Source organism: Parasteatoda tepidariorum, chromosome 8, assembly GCF_982258835.1.
Source record: "Parasteatoda tepidariorum strain Cologne lab strain chromosome 8, Ptep-v5.0, whole genome shotgun sequence".
Taxonomy (NCBI): Eukaryota; Metazoa; Arthropoda; class Arachnida; order Araneae; family Theridiidae; genus Parasteatoda; species Parasteatoda tepidariorum.
Genome location: NC_141762.1, coordinates 97,671,763 through 97,690,231, shown reverse-complemented (window position 1 = coordinate 97,690,231; position 18,469 = coordinate 97,671,763). Strand labels below are relative to the sequence as shown.

Genomic DNA, 18,469 nt, shown 5'->3' with positions numbered 1-18,469 from the left:
TAATTTTCTCAATTTTTAACTATCATTGGAATTGAATGGTGTGGCTTTGACGTAGCTGCGCTGCACATTTCTAATCACTCTTAAGTTTTTCAACAAATTAATGTCATCCTTTTCAATTCTAAATGTAGTGAATTATTTTGAAAATTTTCTTTTTTTTAAACTTGATTTTATTAAATATTAATAGTTTTTTTTATTACGTCTGGCAACCTTTCATGGGTGTTGTTTTAATATTTTTTTTTAGACGTGTACGAAATATCACCTTGTGTTGTATAGTTTACACGAGTTTTATCAGTTCTATTTCGTAAAGTAAAAATTTTCACCAGTCAGTATCAGCAATACTTCACCAGTCCTTTAACATTTCTATCGAATTATTCAATTGAGTAAGTTTAAACAGAATGATCTACCGAATGAAACCTAAAGTTCATCTGTTTGGTTGTCGTGTCCGTAGAATGACAGAAGAGGAAAGTGCTAATTATAATTGAATTATAATTTGTATTTGATTATTTTGTTTGAGTACTATGGCTGGAGGACAATGGGAAGTAGTTGGTGGAAAAGCTAAGAAACCTAAAAATACTAAGAAAGAAGTTAAAAAAGAAGAAAAATCAAATGGAGTTTCCACTTTTGTTACAGCAGGTAAATCGGTCACAAGTTTCCTTTAAAATACTCTTACTCTTTAGTATATTGATTGCTATCTACAAATGTGTACAATATAAGAAATATAGCAACCGTTTCTTTGGAATTTGTAATAAATATTCTTTATTAATTATTAGATACAATAAATCTATAATGGAATCTTGGATATGGTGCATATTCGTTTTATTAATAAGGCAACATATTTAAATGCGGTCATTTTTGCATTTTGGAAGTGTTTGTAATATTATTATGGTTTTAGGAGCCCTGATTTAATAAGATCTCAGGTTCAAGGAAGAAATTTTTGGGTATATTTCCTTATCAGTACCTGTTCACAATAACTATATTCACTAAAGTCACAAACGGATTTTAATCTAGTAAAAATTAATGCATTAAATCATGAAGTTGACTGCATGTTATATCCTGAGTTTCTTGCAGGCCTCCAACTGCTGCCAACTTTTTTAGGAATAAGTTTATTATCAAAATGCCTATAAAATTACATTAATTTGAATATTGCTCAATTTTAAATTTTGAATATTGCTCAAATTTTGCATTATCTTCTGGAAAAATACTTAAATAAAGTGTTATGAAAATATTTATCTTCGTTCAAGAAGATTAAATTCTTTTTGAAAGCATTTAACAGCATCGTTTATTTTATGAACTGTGTGTATTATTTGAAGATTTGCCATGTATGCATTTAATCACAAAGCAACCAATGAAATAAAAATTGTTTGTTATTGTATAATGACTCAGAATATATACGACCAGAAGATGCAAGCTTGTTTCTCTGTTGCTTATGTGCCTGCTTGTATTTTTCTTTACGATCAATTGTAAATCATATGTTTATTCAGCTATTCAATGGACAACCTTGATAACAAGTAAAATAATTAAATTCTTTGGAAAGGATAAAACATGAACATAGTGTAAAGCTTCGCAATGAAATTGTTACTTTCACCATCAGGAGCGATAGAGATAATATATTTAGCGCCATTACTTTGAGAAATATCCAAAAAATGGCTCATAAATCTAGCATGGAGCGTAGCATTTTTAAAAAGTGCTTATAGGTGCTTATTTTAAATTTCCGTTTTTTTAAAAAGCCCTTAAAGGTGCTTTTTTTTTCATTGTGTGTTGATAAAAAGTGCTTAATTGCCCATATTTGGAAATACTTTTTTTCTTTACTGTGTCGATTTTTGCCACGTATTATGCAAAAGTGTGATTTTCACATTGTTCTATTCAAAATTTTTACAATTCATTCAAACACAATCTATTTTGATGTACTGTCAGTATGTAGCCTATAAAAGCGACAATCATTTTACATGTTTGATGAAGTACCTCCGAATCTGCATGTGCGTATACTTAGCTGCGTTTGGTGAGATTCTTGCACTCTCTGCTGCTTTTTGAAAGATATGCTCGATTTCAGGCTATATTTTCCATAGTCTGATATAAAACCGAAAAACTTCTTCATCTTTTTATATATCAAATATAATTAAAAAAAAAAAATTTTTTTTTTCTTCAGAAATTTGTTATTTTTTTATGATTATGTACATTTTTCGGAAATTCTTTTGCATTTTGTTAATGTATATAGCACTTAAAATTATTTTTTGAGTGCTTCAAAAGTACTTAAAGAGAGCTTATTTTTTGTTGAAAGATTTGGATTCTGTATAATCATAAAGGTAGCACATTTTATTCCCCAAAGTTACTAAAGGACAATAAAATGAGCCCATTTTTAAATGTTTTCTAGTAAATTTTTGTTCATATAGTTTTTAAATTTGATAATTTTAATTTTAGCAAATTATGATTTGAAGAACTTTTTAATTCACCCAGAGAATTGTGGTTGTTATTTCTTTTTCATTGCATGCAAATTCAACTGTATTAAAAAACTATTATTTATCTAATTTGAGGTTACAAAAATGTATAAGATTTTTTTTAATAAATTTATATTGTTCATAGTTTAGTACTAAAATGCATTTTTAATTGCAAAAATAATAATTACATTTAAGAAAATAAAACTTCGTGAATAGCATTAATAGAAAATTTACTTAAGCAGTTTTTGATGTTTGAAATGAGTATGCTATTGTGTGTTGATTGCTTACTATATAAGTATGTAGTATTGAACTAATCTTTAATTGTTTATAAATTTGTTTTAATTTAGTTAAGTTGTGTAAACTGTAAAATTAAATTAATAGATTTTTTTAAAAATAGATAACATCTGATTTATTGAAAAAGTAGCTTTAATAAAATTAATAATTTTATCAAAGCTGCTCTTGATGTAAGATATCCTCAGTCGTAGATGGATCATGAGTTAGAGTCCCTTTGTTGTCTGGCTAACCGTGGGAGGTTTTGCTCTTCATGTAACACTACGGGTTAGTTCCATCAAAAAGTCCTCCATGAAGGCAAAATTTCTCTCAATACTTGATCCAGGAGTTCCCTTGTCTTCTGGATTGGGTTCAATTCAAAGTTATAAGGCTATAGAGTTGAACATTAGTAGTCGTAAATCCAAATACTGGGTCGGCTGTTCAACGACAGTTATAAGATATAAAAATAAAATTGATTAGTATTTCTCAGATTGTCTAATTATTAACCTTTCTTAGATTAGCCAATTAACTCTCGTTTCTTACTTTAGAAAAAGTCATTAATTTTTTATTCCAATCTCATGTGTTTACATTAGAATTAGTTTAAACTCAGTTTTGAAACTAAACTATCTATTCTTAAAATGTATTTTTAATGTTCTTGAAAAATATAGGTCCAATATCAGAAAGTAAGACTGTTTTCAATGCCTTTTTGGAGAAAGAAAAGAAGGAACAACCTCCAAAACAACAAAAAAGTAATGAACCAGCTAAAAGTAAAGAAAAAAGTGGACCTCATAAGAAAAAGGTGGATAAAAAAGCTCCTGCAGCCAAGACTTCTTTAGAAGATTTGTGTTCTAGTGTAAGGGAAATACTATTTAAAAATCTTAAATTTGTTGTTGTATTTTTAAATTTAAAATTATCTATAGATTTTTTAAAAGTAAACTAGCAAACCTATACATAGTTTAAATATGAATTACCTGCAGATTCATTGATCCAGATTAAGAATTCATAAAATTTTTCTAGCACCTTTGAAATTAGACTTATTTCCTTTTAAATTAGAAATTTAATTCAGATTACTAAATTTTATCTTACAGTTGTTAACATTAATAATAATGCATAAATTATATTTGTCTTTAAGTTTGTTAACGATTAGCAAGAAGATTATTATTAGTAGGTAATCTTTATTAACATATCTGCCAAGTCTCCTGTCTTTTACGAAGACTCCTGTATTTTACAGCTATCTCCTGTTTACCCGTATATGTTAACGAAATTTTTAAAAAAAATTAATTTATTTTTTTAAGGTAAAATATCTATTGATGGCAAAAATACTTCTCTTCCTCAACAGATCGTGCCATTGCCAGTACTGCAGTATGTTTGAATCCCAGCACTTACAATAACTTTTGATATAATGATCAGATTTTCGCATACTATTATTTGATCATAAATGGTTTGAAGCGTTTATAGATACTATAGTGCAGGCAATATTTTAAATTACAAAATGAGAAGAAAAAAAACATACTTTTTCTGAATAAACATACTTTTTTACGACTGATTCTGGGCCCTTGAAATAAGTAGGAGTAATGTAAAAGCAATCTAGAAAATGTGATCTCAATAGTTTAACCCACAAAAGTTTTACCACTTAATGTTTGTTTTACTTTTTCTTCTGTCATATCTTCAGTACTAATGGAGAAAATCAAAAAATTTTTGCACATTCTTATAAAGTTTTAATTATGAGCACACAAATCTGAGTTTTTAATTGTAAACATTTTTACATTATTTTACTATATACTTAGCAGTAACTTCCAAAAAGAAATCTCCAGTGGCATCACACGAATCAGACTCGCTTCGAGATTCAGTTGCTGTAAAAATATTGGATTTTAAAAATTATGTGGAAATCAATAGCCGGAACTGCGGGAAAAGTTAAATATTTAAATGTGTGATTCAAATGACAAAAATTTAAAAGTAATCTATCAATTAGCTCTTGAAAATTAAAAAAAAAATAATGACTTCTTTGTTTTTTGCATCTGATTTTGTTGTTTAAAATATTTTTTGCGCAATTCACTTGCGTTCTAAAAGTGGGTAAGATTGATTCTTAATAAATTAAAATCTGTTCATTTTATTAAAAGTTATTCAGGGTGTTTGCTGTTTTGCCCACTGTTATCGTTGTTTTTTCTATTGAAGTTTAAACGGCTATTTATCGTATTAAGCACTTTTAGAATTGATATAAACCTTCGTTTCAAGTGCTCAGAAATATTGAATAAAGTATATTTTTTTCTTTTCATAGATTTCTGAAGATGATGTTAAGAATCATTTAGCTACTCTAGAGGTTTTGCTTCCGAATTCTCCTTTACTTTGGCTCAAGGATTTAGCTACATTTTTCAATGTCAAACTAGATATTGCCATTGACGCTGCTGCTTGGACTTCAAAACCTGCTGGTAGTATTTTACATTAATAACTATGTTTTTCCAAGATTCTTCCTCAGCTGTGACTCCCCTTTTTTGTGATTTTCTCTCTTTTATTTAAGTTTTATCATTTCATTCCAGTTGTTGAAAAACACCCTCACTGTTGAAAATTTTTTACATACTATCTTTAAAATGTATAAAATTAATCAAATAAAATCTTTAACCCACGAGTTGGTAAATATTGTGTTATGGTACAAGCAATTTACAGTTTTCGAAGTTGGTTATTAATTGGATCATTCACTAATAAATTTTTTTTGAAGCCATAAGTTTTTCTATTAAATTGAGTTTTCTGTAATCAGTTTTGGCTGCTTGAATCTCTCTCTTTTTTTTAATAATACAGTTGAATCTGTTGATCTCGAATCTCTTTATCTCGGAAACCTTGAAGTCTCAAAATTTCTAAAATTCCCTACATTTACTGTCTAAAATCATTGTTTTCCCTGTTTATGTCGATTTTTTTTTTCAAAGCCCCCGTTTCTCGAATTTTCAATAATAGAGCACAAACGGCAAAACTTTCTTTATCAGTAGAACTTGCAGACAAAGATGAATTTTGTGAACCCACAGGAAGCAGGAATGAACAGGTTGGTGATATTTCTTGGAATTTTGATCACTATCCCTGCACTTCTTTAACTAGAAAGGAATACAAAAAACTGTAGAACTCCTACAAACTATTCTTGAATCCCAGGAAAATGTTGGCTATGAGGGGTTTGCTACCCTTTCTAATCTTAAAAGAATAATCGAAGCAAAGATATCTTTAAAAAATTATTTTCAGTGTTAAATGTCCGTTAAAATTTTTTTATATTAATAAATGTATGTAGTGTAATGAATTAACAGAAATGCCACTATTTTTCTTCTAAAAGCAGTAAAAGCTCTTTTAATAGAATTTCTTAATTAAATATAATTTTTTTTAAAGTATCTGTATAACTCGAAACCTCTATCTCAAATTTTTCACTTATCCCATGAGATTGGAGATAAACAGCTCCGACTGTAATAGCTATATGTTTATGTAATAGCAAAATCTCATTTTAAGTAAAATTTTGTTACTTACATTCCATCATTGAAAGATAATTCGATCATTTTTCAATTGTTATATTTTTCTGTTCAGTTGATCTATTGGCAGGCCTTTTGTTAAAAGTTTGAAAAAATCTTGTAAACTATTATTATATAGTTGTGAATTTTCTACTATTCAGCAACAGTAAGCAACATTTAATCATGAATATTGTTATTCAGTACATTTCTTGATTGCTAAATCAAGTTTTTTTTTCATCTTTTTGATTTTGTTTTGAATTTCATGATCGCTTTAAATTTGTATTGAAATATTCCTTTTCCACAAACAGAAGAGAATGTCCTGCATTTTTATCTTTTGATGTAAATTTTTTAATTTAATGCAGATAAGTTTATTTTAATTATTTGCTATTTTTTAAATATTTTTTCTGTATATTTTATTTATTTATTATCTTTATCATTTATTTTTCAAGAGTTTAGTCTAGGTTTGTCTTAAAATTTTGTGCTTTGCAATGTCCTGTCAAATTTTTTTTTTCATTTTGCATTCTTTTGTAAAAAAGCTAGACTTCTCTTAATAGTCTTCTGTAAATTTCCTAAGTGTATAATTTCCTTTAATTTAGTTTCTTACGGGATACGCCACATTTTTGAAAAGTGCTTAAAGGTGCTTATATTTTTTTAGTGCTTAAAAGTGCTTTTTTCATTGAGTATTTGTAAAATGTGCTTAATTTTTCTTTGCCATCTCAAATGTCGCCAGGAAATACGAAAAAAATTACCACATTTTTTACCCCATTAGTAAGAGAAAAAATTTAATAAATAATTAAAGTTTCTTGTTCATTTCTTCACTCGTAAAGGCCATAGTCTTCTTAACCGTCATGATGATGAAGTTACTGTGTTGCTCTATTTATAGATCAATATGTACCCTATTTATAGATCAATATGTACTTTCTAGATCAATATGTAATTTATCGATCAATATGTTCAATATGCAATGCTCAATTTATAGATCAATGTGTAGTTTTAAAATTTGACGTGGAGCTCATTCACTTCATCATTTTAATGTGGGTCTTGAACTTCATCACTTTCAAATTTTTGTCTCTTTTAATCATTTGATTTAATAAAGATACTAATTAATTTAGTTATTTTAATCTTTGTAGTTTGTTTCTGAGGGACTGTCCATGGATAGTATTAAAAATTTTTAAGATTTTAATTGTAGTCTCATTAAATTGCAAATACTTAAAAATATCTTTTAAGTGCTTCTTTTCTGATGAAAAAGTTTGATCTACACCTTGAATTATCATCATAATGTACTAATTTTAATTATGGAATCAATAATGTCTCCTTGAAAGAATAAAAAGGGATAAAATTATAACACTTCATTGAAGGCACAGTTTTGTTTATTCATTGTTACTATTTTATTATTATTACATTAAATTATTATTTTTTATTTCCTAAGTCTACTCACACAAAGTTTTCAGGCACACATTACACATGATCATAGTTTTGTGTTATACTTGTATTTTTTTAATTATAGTTTTTTACATAATGCAATATACAATTTATCTGTACATTTCATTACATGCATAATTTTTCAAGTTTTTAATTATTTTTTTATCCTTTAATTGAGAAACTTTTAATTCATTTTATCATTTGACCGAGATGCTTTCTATTTCTTTATATCAATTAAAATAACAATTATACAGTGATAAATGTATTTCTGCCCTTCTGTATGTCTGCACATGAGTCTATGAATGGTTGTTTAATTTTATCAAATTGAATCAGGTTTTTTTAAATTTTGCTATCTTTAATTTAGGTTATCCATGCTCATTGCTGAAGAAAGGTGTTTATAAGCATATTGTAAAGACTTATAATCGTTGCGCTCCTCAGACTCTTCAAATCTTTCATGAATTTTGTTTAAATGGACTAGTTCAAGATGGATTAAAAGGTAAATATGAACTTCTATAATAGTAAACATGAAAACAGCAATGTCATGTAATAACCTCAGTTGGCATGAAATTTGACGATGTTATAGCATCAAGATTAACTTACTTTGAATCATAATTGCATTTTATTTTTACAGGGTTTTTGAGGAAAAATTGTAATTCTTTTTTTGTATTGTAAATTTACAAAGTGTTAAGAAATTGCTGAAGTTATCTGGTTACAGTTGGAAATTTCTCATAAAAATTGGTATATTGTCTTGCTAGGAAGCATAAAATTTTAATGTTAGAAGAAAATCGCAATTTTTATCTCAGATTCAATGTTTTACTAAGTTGAAAGGTTTTTAACTTATAAAATAACTTATAAACTAACAGCTAAACTAACAGCTTATATTAATAACCTAGCATTTTAAGCAAATATACTTCTTCTCACTTTGTTAAAGCTAATTTTTCTGACTTAAAATTAAATACAAACTTTAAAAAAAAGGTTAATTGTTTATTTAAAATATTTCTATCATTCATAATTCTTAAATTCATTTTTACTCATAATAAGGGGTCATTTTTATGGACATTAAGTTTAATCATCAATACAGTTTTCAAGATGCCAACACAAATGGCATTTCTTTATGAAAATGACACTTACTAAAAATAAAATCGTTTGCAAAAAATCGTGTATCCTCAATAATATTTTTAAGTCAATGGAGGTAACCCCTAAGAACGACCAACCTTGATTAACGACCATTTAACTGTGTAATCGTATATCAATTTATGCCAGTAAGAAAATTCAAATAAATTTGTTTAGCTAAGTATTTTTGGAAATCAAATTTTTAAAACAATCTTCTACACTATTTTCAGGTCAGCATATAGTAGGCTATATTACTGTTCTTCAATGTCTTGCTCAAGAAATGCCAACAGTTATGTCATCCAATTTTTCAAAGGTATCTTTTTCTCTGGATTATTTTACATTAAATTAGTGTATGAATGTATTGAAAATGTTTGGAAGTACAGTAAAACCTTCCCATCTCACTCCACTTAAATAATGTGACTAAATATGCAGGATATTTTATAATGACCAATTTTAATATATAATATCATGCTTCATCTAATGCATTAAATTCAGTACCATTCAATCATCTATAACTAATTTTGTAGAATTTCAACAGTAATTCAAATTTATTGTTTCATTAAACAGAGATTTAAAATATCAATGAATAAAACTCTCATTGAAAAAAAAAATCTTTGAAATTTTGCTGTTACTACTTCTAAATTTTTTTATAAAGAAACAATCCTGAGAAATATTTTAGTTAAGATTAAAAGTTGATAAGCTTTAATACATGTGTACAATTTTTGTAGAATCTCATAATTTTCATAACTGTGTTGAAAAGCTTTAAAAAAAATTTAAAGTTTATAAAATTTTATATAATAAGAAAAATGTAGTGTTTTGAAGTTTACTGAATATTGGAAAATTTTTGTTTAGAAAAATAAATTTTCTTTGAGTTTTAAACATTATGATTTTATTAGGATTAAGGAATATCAATATTATTCTTTATTTCTAATTATATATTTATTAATATAGTTAAAACAGATTACAACATTTGATTTCTCCACATGTTCTTCTCTTAAGCAAATATCTCAACTGAGCAGATAATTTCTTGGTCTGAAACATGCACTCTTGATCAAATTTCTCTGAATAATAATTTTTGGCATAATACGTTGAACTCTATTATGCATGTTTTTATGGGATTTTTTTATACTGAAGAAATTTTTTTTTAAAAATTATGTTTCACTTAGTAATTATAACAATTTATTTCACTTAATTAATTCAGTTTACTGTATTGGTAATTTTTCTTACTGAATGCAGAGTTAAATTTCTCTAAATAATTAAGCCTATAATGACTGAATTAGGTGTGGTTGAAGTTTTATAATTGACTAATTGAAGATAGTGATGAAAATAACAGTTGACGATGAAAACTGATTCATAATTAAAATAGAACTTTTCTTTAGTAGTATTTGTAGAGCTCTAGATACAAAATTATATTTTTTTCGATAAGACTTTAAGTTAAAAAAATTTCGCATAATAATATAAATAAGGGCAGGCCATGGAAGATAAATCTCCAATGGCCTACCTAATCAAGAGCGGAATTAAAAAGTGATTGAATTGCTCCCATCGGACAATTAAAAGCATGGAAGAGATCCAAGATTGGAGATTTATCAAAAGATAACATAGCGAAAAATAATGCCGACCCCCATAATCAATATTAGGTTTGAAAATACTTTGGCGATCACCAACAAGACTGTGAAAATTAGTATAACCCTTAGAGGAGATATTAGGGTAGAGAGAGCCAGTCTATTGTTTGGGCTCTGAAAACTTGTTCCAAGATGGGGGTTTCCTTTTTGGCGAAAAATTCATAGCTGGCGGTCGCATCGTACAGGAATATTTTCAAGAGTACCTAAAGATTTTTTCTCTCTTTTATTTTATTTTGAATGCTTTCCTAATTTTATTCGTGGATTGTAAAAGATAAGCTTTCAAATAAAAATACATTATAGTATGTGTGCTACACTTAATTATTTACTTTTAATTGCTTAATCATAAAAAGCTAATAACATATTATTTAAGTATGACTTTGCCAGACAATGAAATAAAAATAATGATTTTTTGAATCGAACATACATTTGAAAGCATTTAAAATATAAAGAACTAATTACAAATGATTATAGGTATTAATTATTTTTGTCAAAACGTCATAAGAGATAAATAAAAAAAATAACTACTTACTTCAATAGAATTTAAAGAACAGCAAGAAAATAATTAGATATCAATATTTTATTTTAAGTAGTTAAAAAAAAATCATTATCATTCTGTTTTATATTACATTACGGCTTGAACTAAGAAATATATTTTCATTGTCAATCTTTGTTTAAAGAAAATCATTTTATCCATTTGATACAACATTCTGGCTTGATACGCAAAACATTTTCTAAGTCATTACTTTATAATCGGTAAATTTTAATAAGTAAAAATAAATAAAATGTAATTTGCAAAGTTAGGAAATACATCTAATTTTTAAAAATATATCATGTCTTTTTTATATTACATTCTGACATGAATTATAAAATATGTTATCAGTGTTATCAGCGATAATAATTTATTTCAACCAATGCATACAATTAAAATTTTAGTGAGTCAACATAACATGATGAAAGTATTTAAATTAAAATAACAAATTTTGTTAGCATAGCATGATGAAAGTATTTAAATTAAAATAGCAAATTTTTGTCTTGTTATTTGTCCCTTTATCTTATTTTAAAAAAAAGTATTGCGAAATTCCATATAAGAACATACTGTTTACCAGTTGTTTGAAACATTGATAGCTCTCGACAGCTACTTGTAATTTTATATTTAAAAAATTAATTGATATTCACAAAAAGAATTATTTCCTTTTTATTTCTCGAAATCAAAATTAAATACATATAATGATAATAATAAATAGCCACACCTTTTATAATCCTATAACAATTATTTAATAATAGGACCTATTGTTAATAATAGAACCTATAATAACCTAGTTAATATTTTCCTCAATAATAAATGTACAGTAATAAATATAAAGCTTCCTAAGTAAATATGAATATCCAAACAATTTTTCCTATATAATAAAATAATAAGAAATATATTCTTCGGCTTATAAATTTTATTTAATAACGGAATTTTTAAAAGATAATTTTAGTTTTGATCCAAAAAATTATTTTTTGCATGAAATGTATTAAATATATAATTAAATAATTTAATATATGTATAATTAAATTCGCTTGAAATTATTACAAAAAATTATTTTAATGCATCAATAAAAGTTACAGAGCGAAAATTAAAGCGATCTGTTTGCTAACATTGGCGTGAAAGAAATGCGCCAAATCCGATGCACGCGCTTTATCAGAAAAGGAGTAAAAATATCAGAATATTTGTATCAATATGAAATTTAATTGTAATGAAAATGCCTATCAATGTTAACTACATTATAATATATTAATTTAAATAAAAATATAAAAAAATAATTGCTATTTTGCTAGTTAAAAACCAATTGAATTCATTCCATAACTTGACGTGCTAACATATAAATAGAAAATAAATGTTTATAAGTGAATATAAAAGAATAAAAATCTTTCTTGTGAAATGTAAAAGGTCCTCCTTTAATGAATTTTTTGTTGCATCCAAATGTACAGCAGTATACCACCATTTTTTTAAAATTTTATAGTTAAAAACACAGCTCATCAATTCACCTCCATAGGAAAAGAATGGGGAGAGGGTTTACTGGAGGGAAAATCGTCCAGGAATCACGTGACGATGTTCTTTGCAACGAGGGATGGGGGACTGGTTCTCTCTACCTAAATTACTCCTCTAAGGTATAACCATGTAACTGAAAATTTTTTGTGGTAAGCAATAAATAACTAAAAAGTTATAAATAGATTTTTATTTTCGATTAAGTGAATTAATGAGTGAATTATTATTGAAATAAAAAGTTAGCCATTACATTGATCGATAAGAAAAGAATAAAATATTTTATGTTTGCTTTTTATAAAAATTAACTAATTGATTTAATTTAATTACAATTCGATTAAAAATGTAGAGATGATTGTGCTCTGGAAAAAATCTGGATTCTGAAATTTCCGCAAATCCAAGGTTTCAAGAAATCATTAATCACATTTATATATAAAAATTCTTGTAAATTTTATTTAGAAATATTAGAACTAGAATTTATACTTTGCATCTCTTTCATTTGTAAATATTTTTTCTGGTAGAATAAACAATGAGTAGAGATACGAGTAAACTTATACATAATTATTAATTTAAATTAGGCTGCATATAATTTATTTAGAATTTCATGTTGTGAAAATATCAATGATTTAAATTCATGAAGATATTAATTTTTTGAAATCCGTCATTCATGATTTTATTCAAGAAATTTTCAGGATTTTTGAGTTGGCTCACAATCACCCCTGTGAATGATTAAAAAATAAGTTTAAGAAATTAACGAGTTTTTAAAAGCTAGGATATATGTAATGCCTATTGTGGGATCACAAAGCCATTTACTTTGACATCAAATGCTTATATCTTAGTGCATTTAGGTTTATTATTGATATTATTTATTTATTTATTTTTACAGAATATAAATGTCAGTTATTAACTAATTGTATTGATTCTCTTTGAACTAGTATTCGGAACTTTGTAATGCCCATTCAAATCGACAGAATATATGTCTCTTGTTGTGGTGGATTGCTGGTCAGATCGGGAATAAAGATTTAGAAACTGGTTTTCAAAGTAAGTCCTTTCAAGTTATAAACTGTTCTATTCTGCTGTATGAAACACTTCTATTGAAAAGCGGAAATTCACTCTTTTCTGCCAATTTTTAAAATTTCTGACAATGTACCGAAAACAAAATTTTTGGGGGGATTTAATTATTACAGAGCCCGTAACTGCCAACTCTACCGGATTTTCCAGTAGACTACTGGATTTTGCCAGTTACTACTGGTTTAATAAAAATTCTCCTGGTTTTTGTACACTTTAGAAAATTCCCTAAAATTGAGTAAGTTTCCTTAAAAAATCCCTATGAGAATAAAAGTTTTGTGCAGATTATTGCTTGCTTGAACATTTGAATAAGTGTTACTAATATGTAAAGAAGTGAGTCTCATTTATAAAAATCAGTTAGCTGTCTTTGATGAATTGAATATCTACTACTATTAAAAATTAAGAGTAAAATAATGCATAACATTTCAAGTTCATTTAAATCATCACTGAGAAATATTGCAGTTTTCTTATTTGATGACTATAAAAATGCCCAAGATTCCATAAGTGTTATATATTTAGTACATTTTGTTAAAATTATCAAGAAATTTATATCATTTTGTAAAATCTACTAGATTTTCCCTATGCATTTGGGCAGCCATGCAGAATCCCCTTTCTCAAATAGCTGTCGAAACTCAAGCCGAACGATAGCCGTACTTGGAACAAATTTTCCCCCCTGCAATAGCCTCCTGCGAAAAAATTATCGTCGATAGAAAATGGGTGGATATTCTCCAGGTGCATCGTCGCCTTGCCAAACGCAACATCCGCTGTAGAACGGAAAGAATGAGATTCTTCATTGCTGAGTTCTAAGCAGTTTCGTTTTGGCTGCTAATATTTGATCGGGAGTTTTCCTCCTTGGTGGGATGCATATTGGATTTGCGCACCTGCAAAGATAATTGTGCTCCGGACGAAATCCGAATTTTTTGCTAACCGCAATCAGAAAGTTTACGGAAATTCAAGGTCCAGAAGTTTAAAGAAATCATCGATCACATTTATAAATAAAAATTTTTGTATATTTTATTCAAAAATATTAAAAATATGCTTTGCATCTCTTTCATTCATAAATATTTTTTCTGATAGAATAATAAATGTTATTAAAGATTAATTATGATAATAAGTGATTAGAACAATTATGTATAAGTAAACTTATACATAATTGTTCATTTAAATTATGCTGCATATAATTTATTTAGAATTTTATGTTTTGAAAATATCAATGATTTAATAGGACATTAAGTTTTTAAAATGCGTTATTAAAGATTTTACTCAAGAAATTTTCAGGATTTTTGAGTTTAGGTTCACAATCACTCCTGCACCTGTACAGTCAAAGGGACTAAAACGATTAGTAACAATTTATCACAAGATATGGAGGTGAAAGTTCGTGACTGTTTTAATTTTAAATGATTGACTGGCAATTAATTTAAAATGATCACTATTAACCCGTGTATATTGCTTTATTTTCTTTGATATAGTAGTGGTCAAAAAACTTTAAAATTATATTGAAAAAAAAATTTACATTTCACTGTCTAAATGATTCTGTCACTTTTATTTCAAATAAAAATCTCTCGGCAGAGTTAGAAGTTATGTTTTCATATATCTTATTGATAGATATCACAGTATTACATGGAACACTCCCCCCCCCCAGAACCAATGTCTGCATTGTAAAAGTTCAGCCCTTTTTATTTTTGTCCACTTTCATGTCCATCTGCTGGGTACTTTGGAAAATAAAATTGTTATGAAAGCTTACATTGAAAAACAAAACTGATTATTAAAGCCTACATTGCATTATATTTCATAATATTTGTCATAAAATTGCAATCAACTTTTAGGTAAGTCTAATTTTTCTTACTGCAGAAAATTTCTCTTTTCCTCTTGTATGTACAAAACTAATCACTAAAAAGCAAAATTTGGGTTGATTTTTTTTTTTTTTAACAGGCAACTCTGTTAGCCTTGCAAACGCAATGTAATGGCTTTAGTTAATTATAAAAATTGCATTTATATATGTATATATGGTTTTATTTAAGATAAATAAGTAAAAAAAAAAATATTTGATTTTCTGCATTTTTTTCCGTTGCCGAAAAAAGAATATTTTTTTGCACACACACAATAATTAATGGGTACAATTTATAATTATTTTGATTATAAGGGCTCACTGTCAAAAAAAATTTTGAGATCATTGTCCTAAATGAGTTAAAAGTTTCATGGTCTGTACATTGCATATACTAGGGGAACTTTAAATCACGCACCTCAAAATTCAAGAGTGCATAATTGAGCAAAAACACATGGATTGTCATGCTCTTTCTAGCAAAGCAGATAATTAAATTGTTATCGCTTATTTTATTCTCTGAGACTTTGTGATGCATTTATAATTCAAAGCTTTGAAATTAGCATTTGCTTGAAAGTCATATTCTTTAAACATTCAAGAGTTTTTCAAAACATGTTCTCATGCAACAGTTCCCAATAACTCAATAGTGTAAAGTTTAGTGTGTGTTAATCAAAGTTAATTATGTTGTTGAAATAAATGAGAATATGGTGTTAATTTTTTTCTCTTCTAGTTTGGCTTCAACTAATGTTTCCAATGATAGGAGAAAAAAATTGTCCTTCTTATGCTTTGGAGTATGTAGAAGAACTAGTAAGGTGAGAATATTTAGGAATGTTAAGCATATAAAAATAAAAAAAGTATTTAAAATTTTCTGTACAATTTATTTTTTAAGTTCTAATTAAGTAAGTTTTCTAACTTTCATTAAATATCAATTATTTTGTGTTACCTATAATTGTTATTTTATGGTAAAATTATTGATCAAGCAAAGTTTAAGTATTCATCTTATAGGAAAAGCATTTAAGGATTCTGAATATAGTGAAAGAATTTTTAGGTATTATTTATCTGTCCTTATCCAAATTATCTGTCCTTATCCAAATAGTTGATCACTGAAAATTAAACAGGGTTTCAACTCCACAGGGAGAATAGAGAAAACCTGAAAAATAAAGGGAATGACCTAATATAACAGGGAAAATGCAGAGAAAAATTTATTTCTAATTTTCCTCTTTAAAAAAATGGTGACCACTCAGACACAATCTATGGGATATTTAAGGATGATATTTCAGCTTTTCTAAACTATTTCATTTACTATAGCATTATTTGGTTCAAGTATGTTGAACTGTGCTTTTTCCAGCACTTAAATAAAACTAGCCCAATATAGCTGTCACACAAGAGCAGAGTGATTGTGTGTTTCCTCTGTTTTGAAGGATACTATGATGCAACCCAAAAATAATACAAGCAAGCATATAAAAATAATGTTTGAGAAACTTTAATTCATTCAACAATTACGTGACTCAACTTATTTTAAAAACTAACAAAACATGGAATTAGTGGTTGTCTATTTTATTTTAAGCATTAAGAGTTCTTGTGATTTTTTTCTCAAATTTGCTGGACCTAATTTATTTTACTTAGATATTTTTGTTTAAATTAATTCTATGTAAAGATTGAATTTAAAAGAAATTAATTCTATGAATGATAAGAAAATTGCCAATCTATGTCCATTTAAAGTATACAAATTCCCATTATCAATTACACTCAGAATTGTTACAAATGTGAGAAAACTTTATCTTTTTTTTCAATTAGCAGTATTCAAACTAACAAAATTCACAAAAATAGTAGAAAATGTATTTATTTAAAATATTTTTTTTTTTAAAAATAAGCAGGCTTATTATTTGTATAAAACTGTTTTGTTTATTCTGCACCATTTCTAGTGTGTATTCATTTGTATTTCTAATATTACAGCAAAGTGAATAAAACTGGTTTCAAGAAGAACATTATACACGTTAGAGACTTCTTTCCAATATTAGACTTCATACATTCAAAAGAGTTACCAAAAGGTGCACAGAAACGATTAATGACTGTCTATCCTACTCTTAAGGTTTGTTACCATTTGATTTTGTATCTAGCCTTATTCCAAATAAATAAATTACCCTTTATCAAATACAGCAATAAAGAGCCTGTTGAATCTTGTAGCATGTCATTTTTTTAATGCTTTTTTAAAAACATATGTTTGTACATCAAAAAAGGTTGCTTTTTTCATTGGGGTTTTTTAAAAAGTGCTTTATGTTACCTTTTCAAAAATGGTATTTTTTTATTCTCCATGTTGATTTTCAACACATATTATACAAAAGCATGGTTTTCACATAGTTCTACTCAACGGTTTCACAATTAATTTAACTAAAATCCATTTCGGCGTAGCCTTGGTCTGTAGCGCATGAAAACGCCAGTCATTTTACTTGATGAATTACTTGCGAGTCCACATGTGCGCCTACTGAGCTGCGTTCGGGAAATTCTCATGTGCAACTCTGCTGCATTTTGCAAGATATTCTCGATTTCAGGCTTCATTTTCCACCCTCTGAAATGGAATCAAAAAAATCTTTTTTTGTTGGCCAATATAATCAAGAAAAGAGTCCCTTGTCAGAAACTAGTTATTTATCACGATCATGTAAAGTCTTGGAAAATTATTTTGAATTTTGTTAATGTATATAATGCTTAAAAATATTTTTTGAGTGCTAAAAAAGTACTTAAAAGGTTATTATTTTCATTGAAAGATTTGGTTACACGCCCTGTTAAAGTTTAAATCTGTGTATAATGTGTTATATATTAAATACAGTCGAAGCTTGATGTAATAAGTACAGTATATTGCAAGATGTTCACTATAATAACAAGATTACCATCAAAATATTAAAATTAAAGGTATAAAAATTTTATGTTTAGCGCTAGTTTAAAATTATCTGCGTCTGTCTATTATACATTTTTTCCTTTTTTGAGGAAACTACAATTTTTTTGCTGTTATTTTATGAAAATATAATACAAAAAGATGAAAAAATGCAAGATATTCTTTGTTTATATCTGGTATCTGCACAAAAATGAGTAAAGGAGCATCACTTAATTTATTTCTTACAATCTTAAGCTCTTTAATATGTCTTCTATATTTTTATAAAGTAAGCATATGTGGGTGACCACCAGCTAAGTTATCTTTCTGCTTATGA

At 27.1% G+C, this 18,469-nt stretch overlaps 1 protein-coding gene and 1 long non-coding RNA gene across 2 annotated transcripts in view; one reads left to right on the top strand and one right to left on the bottom strand.

Annotated features, from left to right (window-relative positions):
* The window catches only part of LOC147806565 (uncharacterized), a 394,172-nt gene that overhangs the window by 12,301 nt on the left and 363,402 nt on the right, over positions 1–18,469 (bottom strand). The window lies entirely within an intron of this gene.
* The window catches only part of Tmem214 (Transmembrane protein 214), a 32,993-nt gene continuing 14,541 nt past the window's right edge, over positions 18–18,469 (top strand). The window contains exons 1-8 of the mRNA XM_043054168.3: positions 18–633; positions 3,374–3,558; positions 4,984–5,134; positions 7,974–8,105; positions 8,953–9,035; positions 13,309–13,414; positions 15,994–16,075; positions 17,220–17,355. Of these exons, the coding sequence (XP_042910102.2) occupies positions 519–633; positions 3,374–3,558; positions 4,984–5,134; positions 7,974–8,105; positions 8,953–9,035; positions 13,309–13,414; positions 15,994–16,075; positions 17,220–17,355 (990 nt within the window). The 5' untranslated portion in view covers positions 18–518. The remainder of the gene's footprint in view (positions 634–3,373; positions 3,559–4,983; positions 5,135–7,973; positions 8,106–8,952; positions 9,036–13,308; positions 13,415–15,993; positions 16,076–17,219; positions 17,356–18,469) is intronic.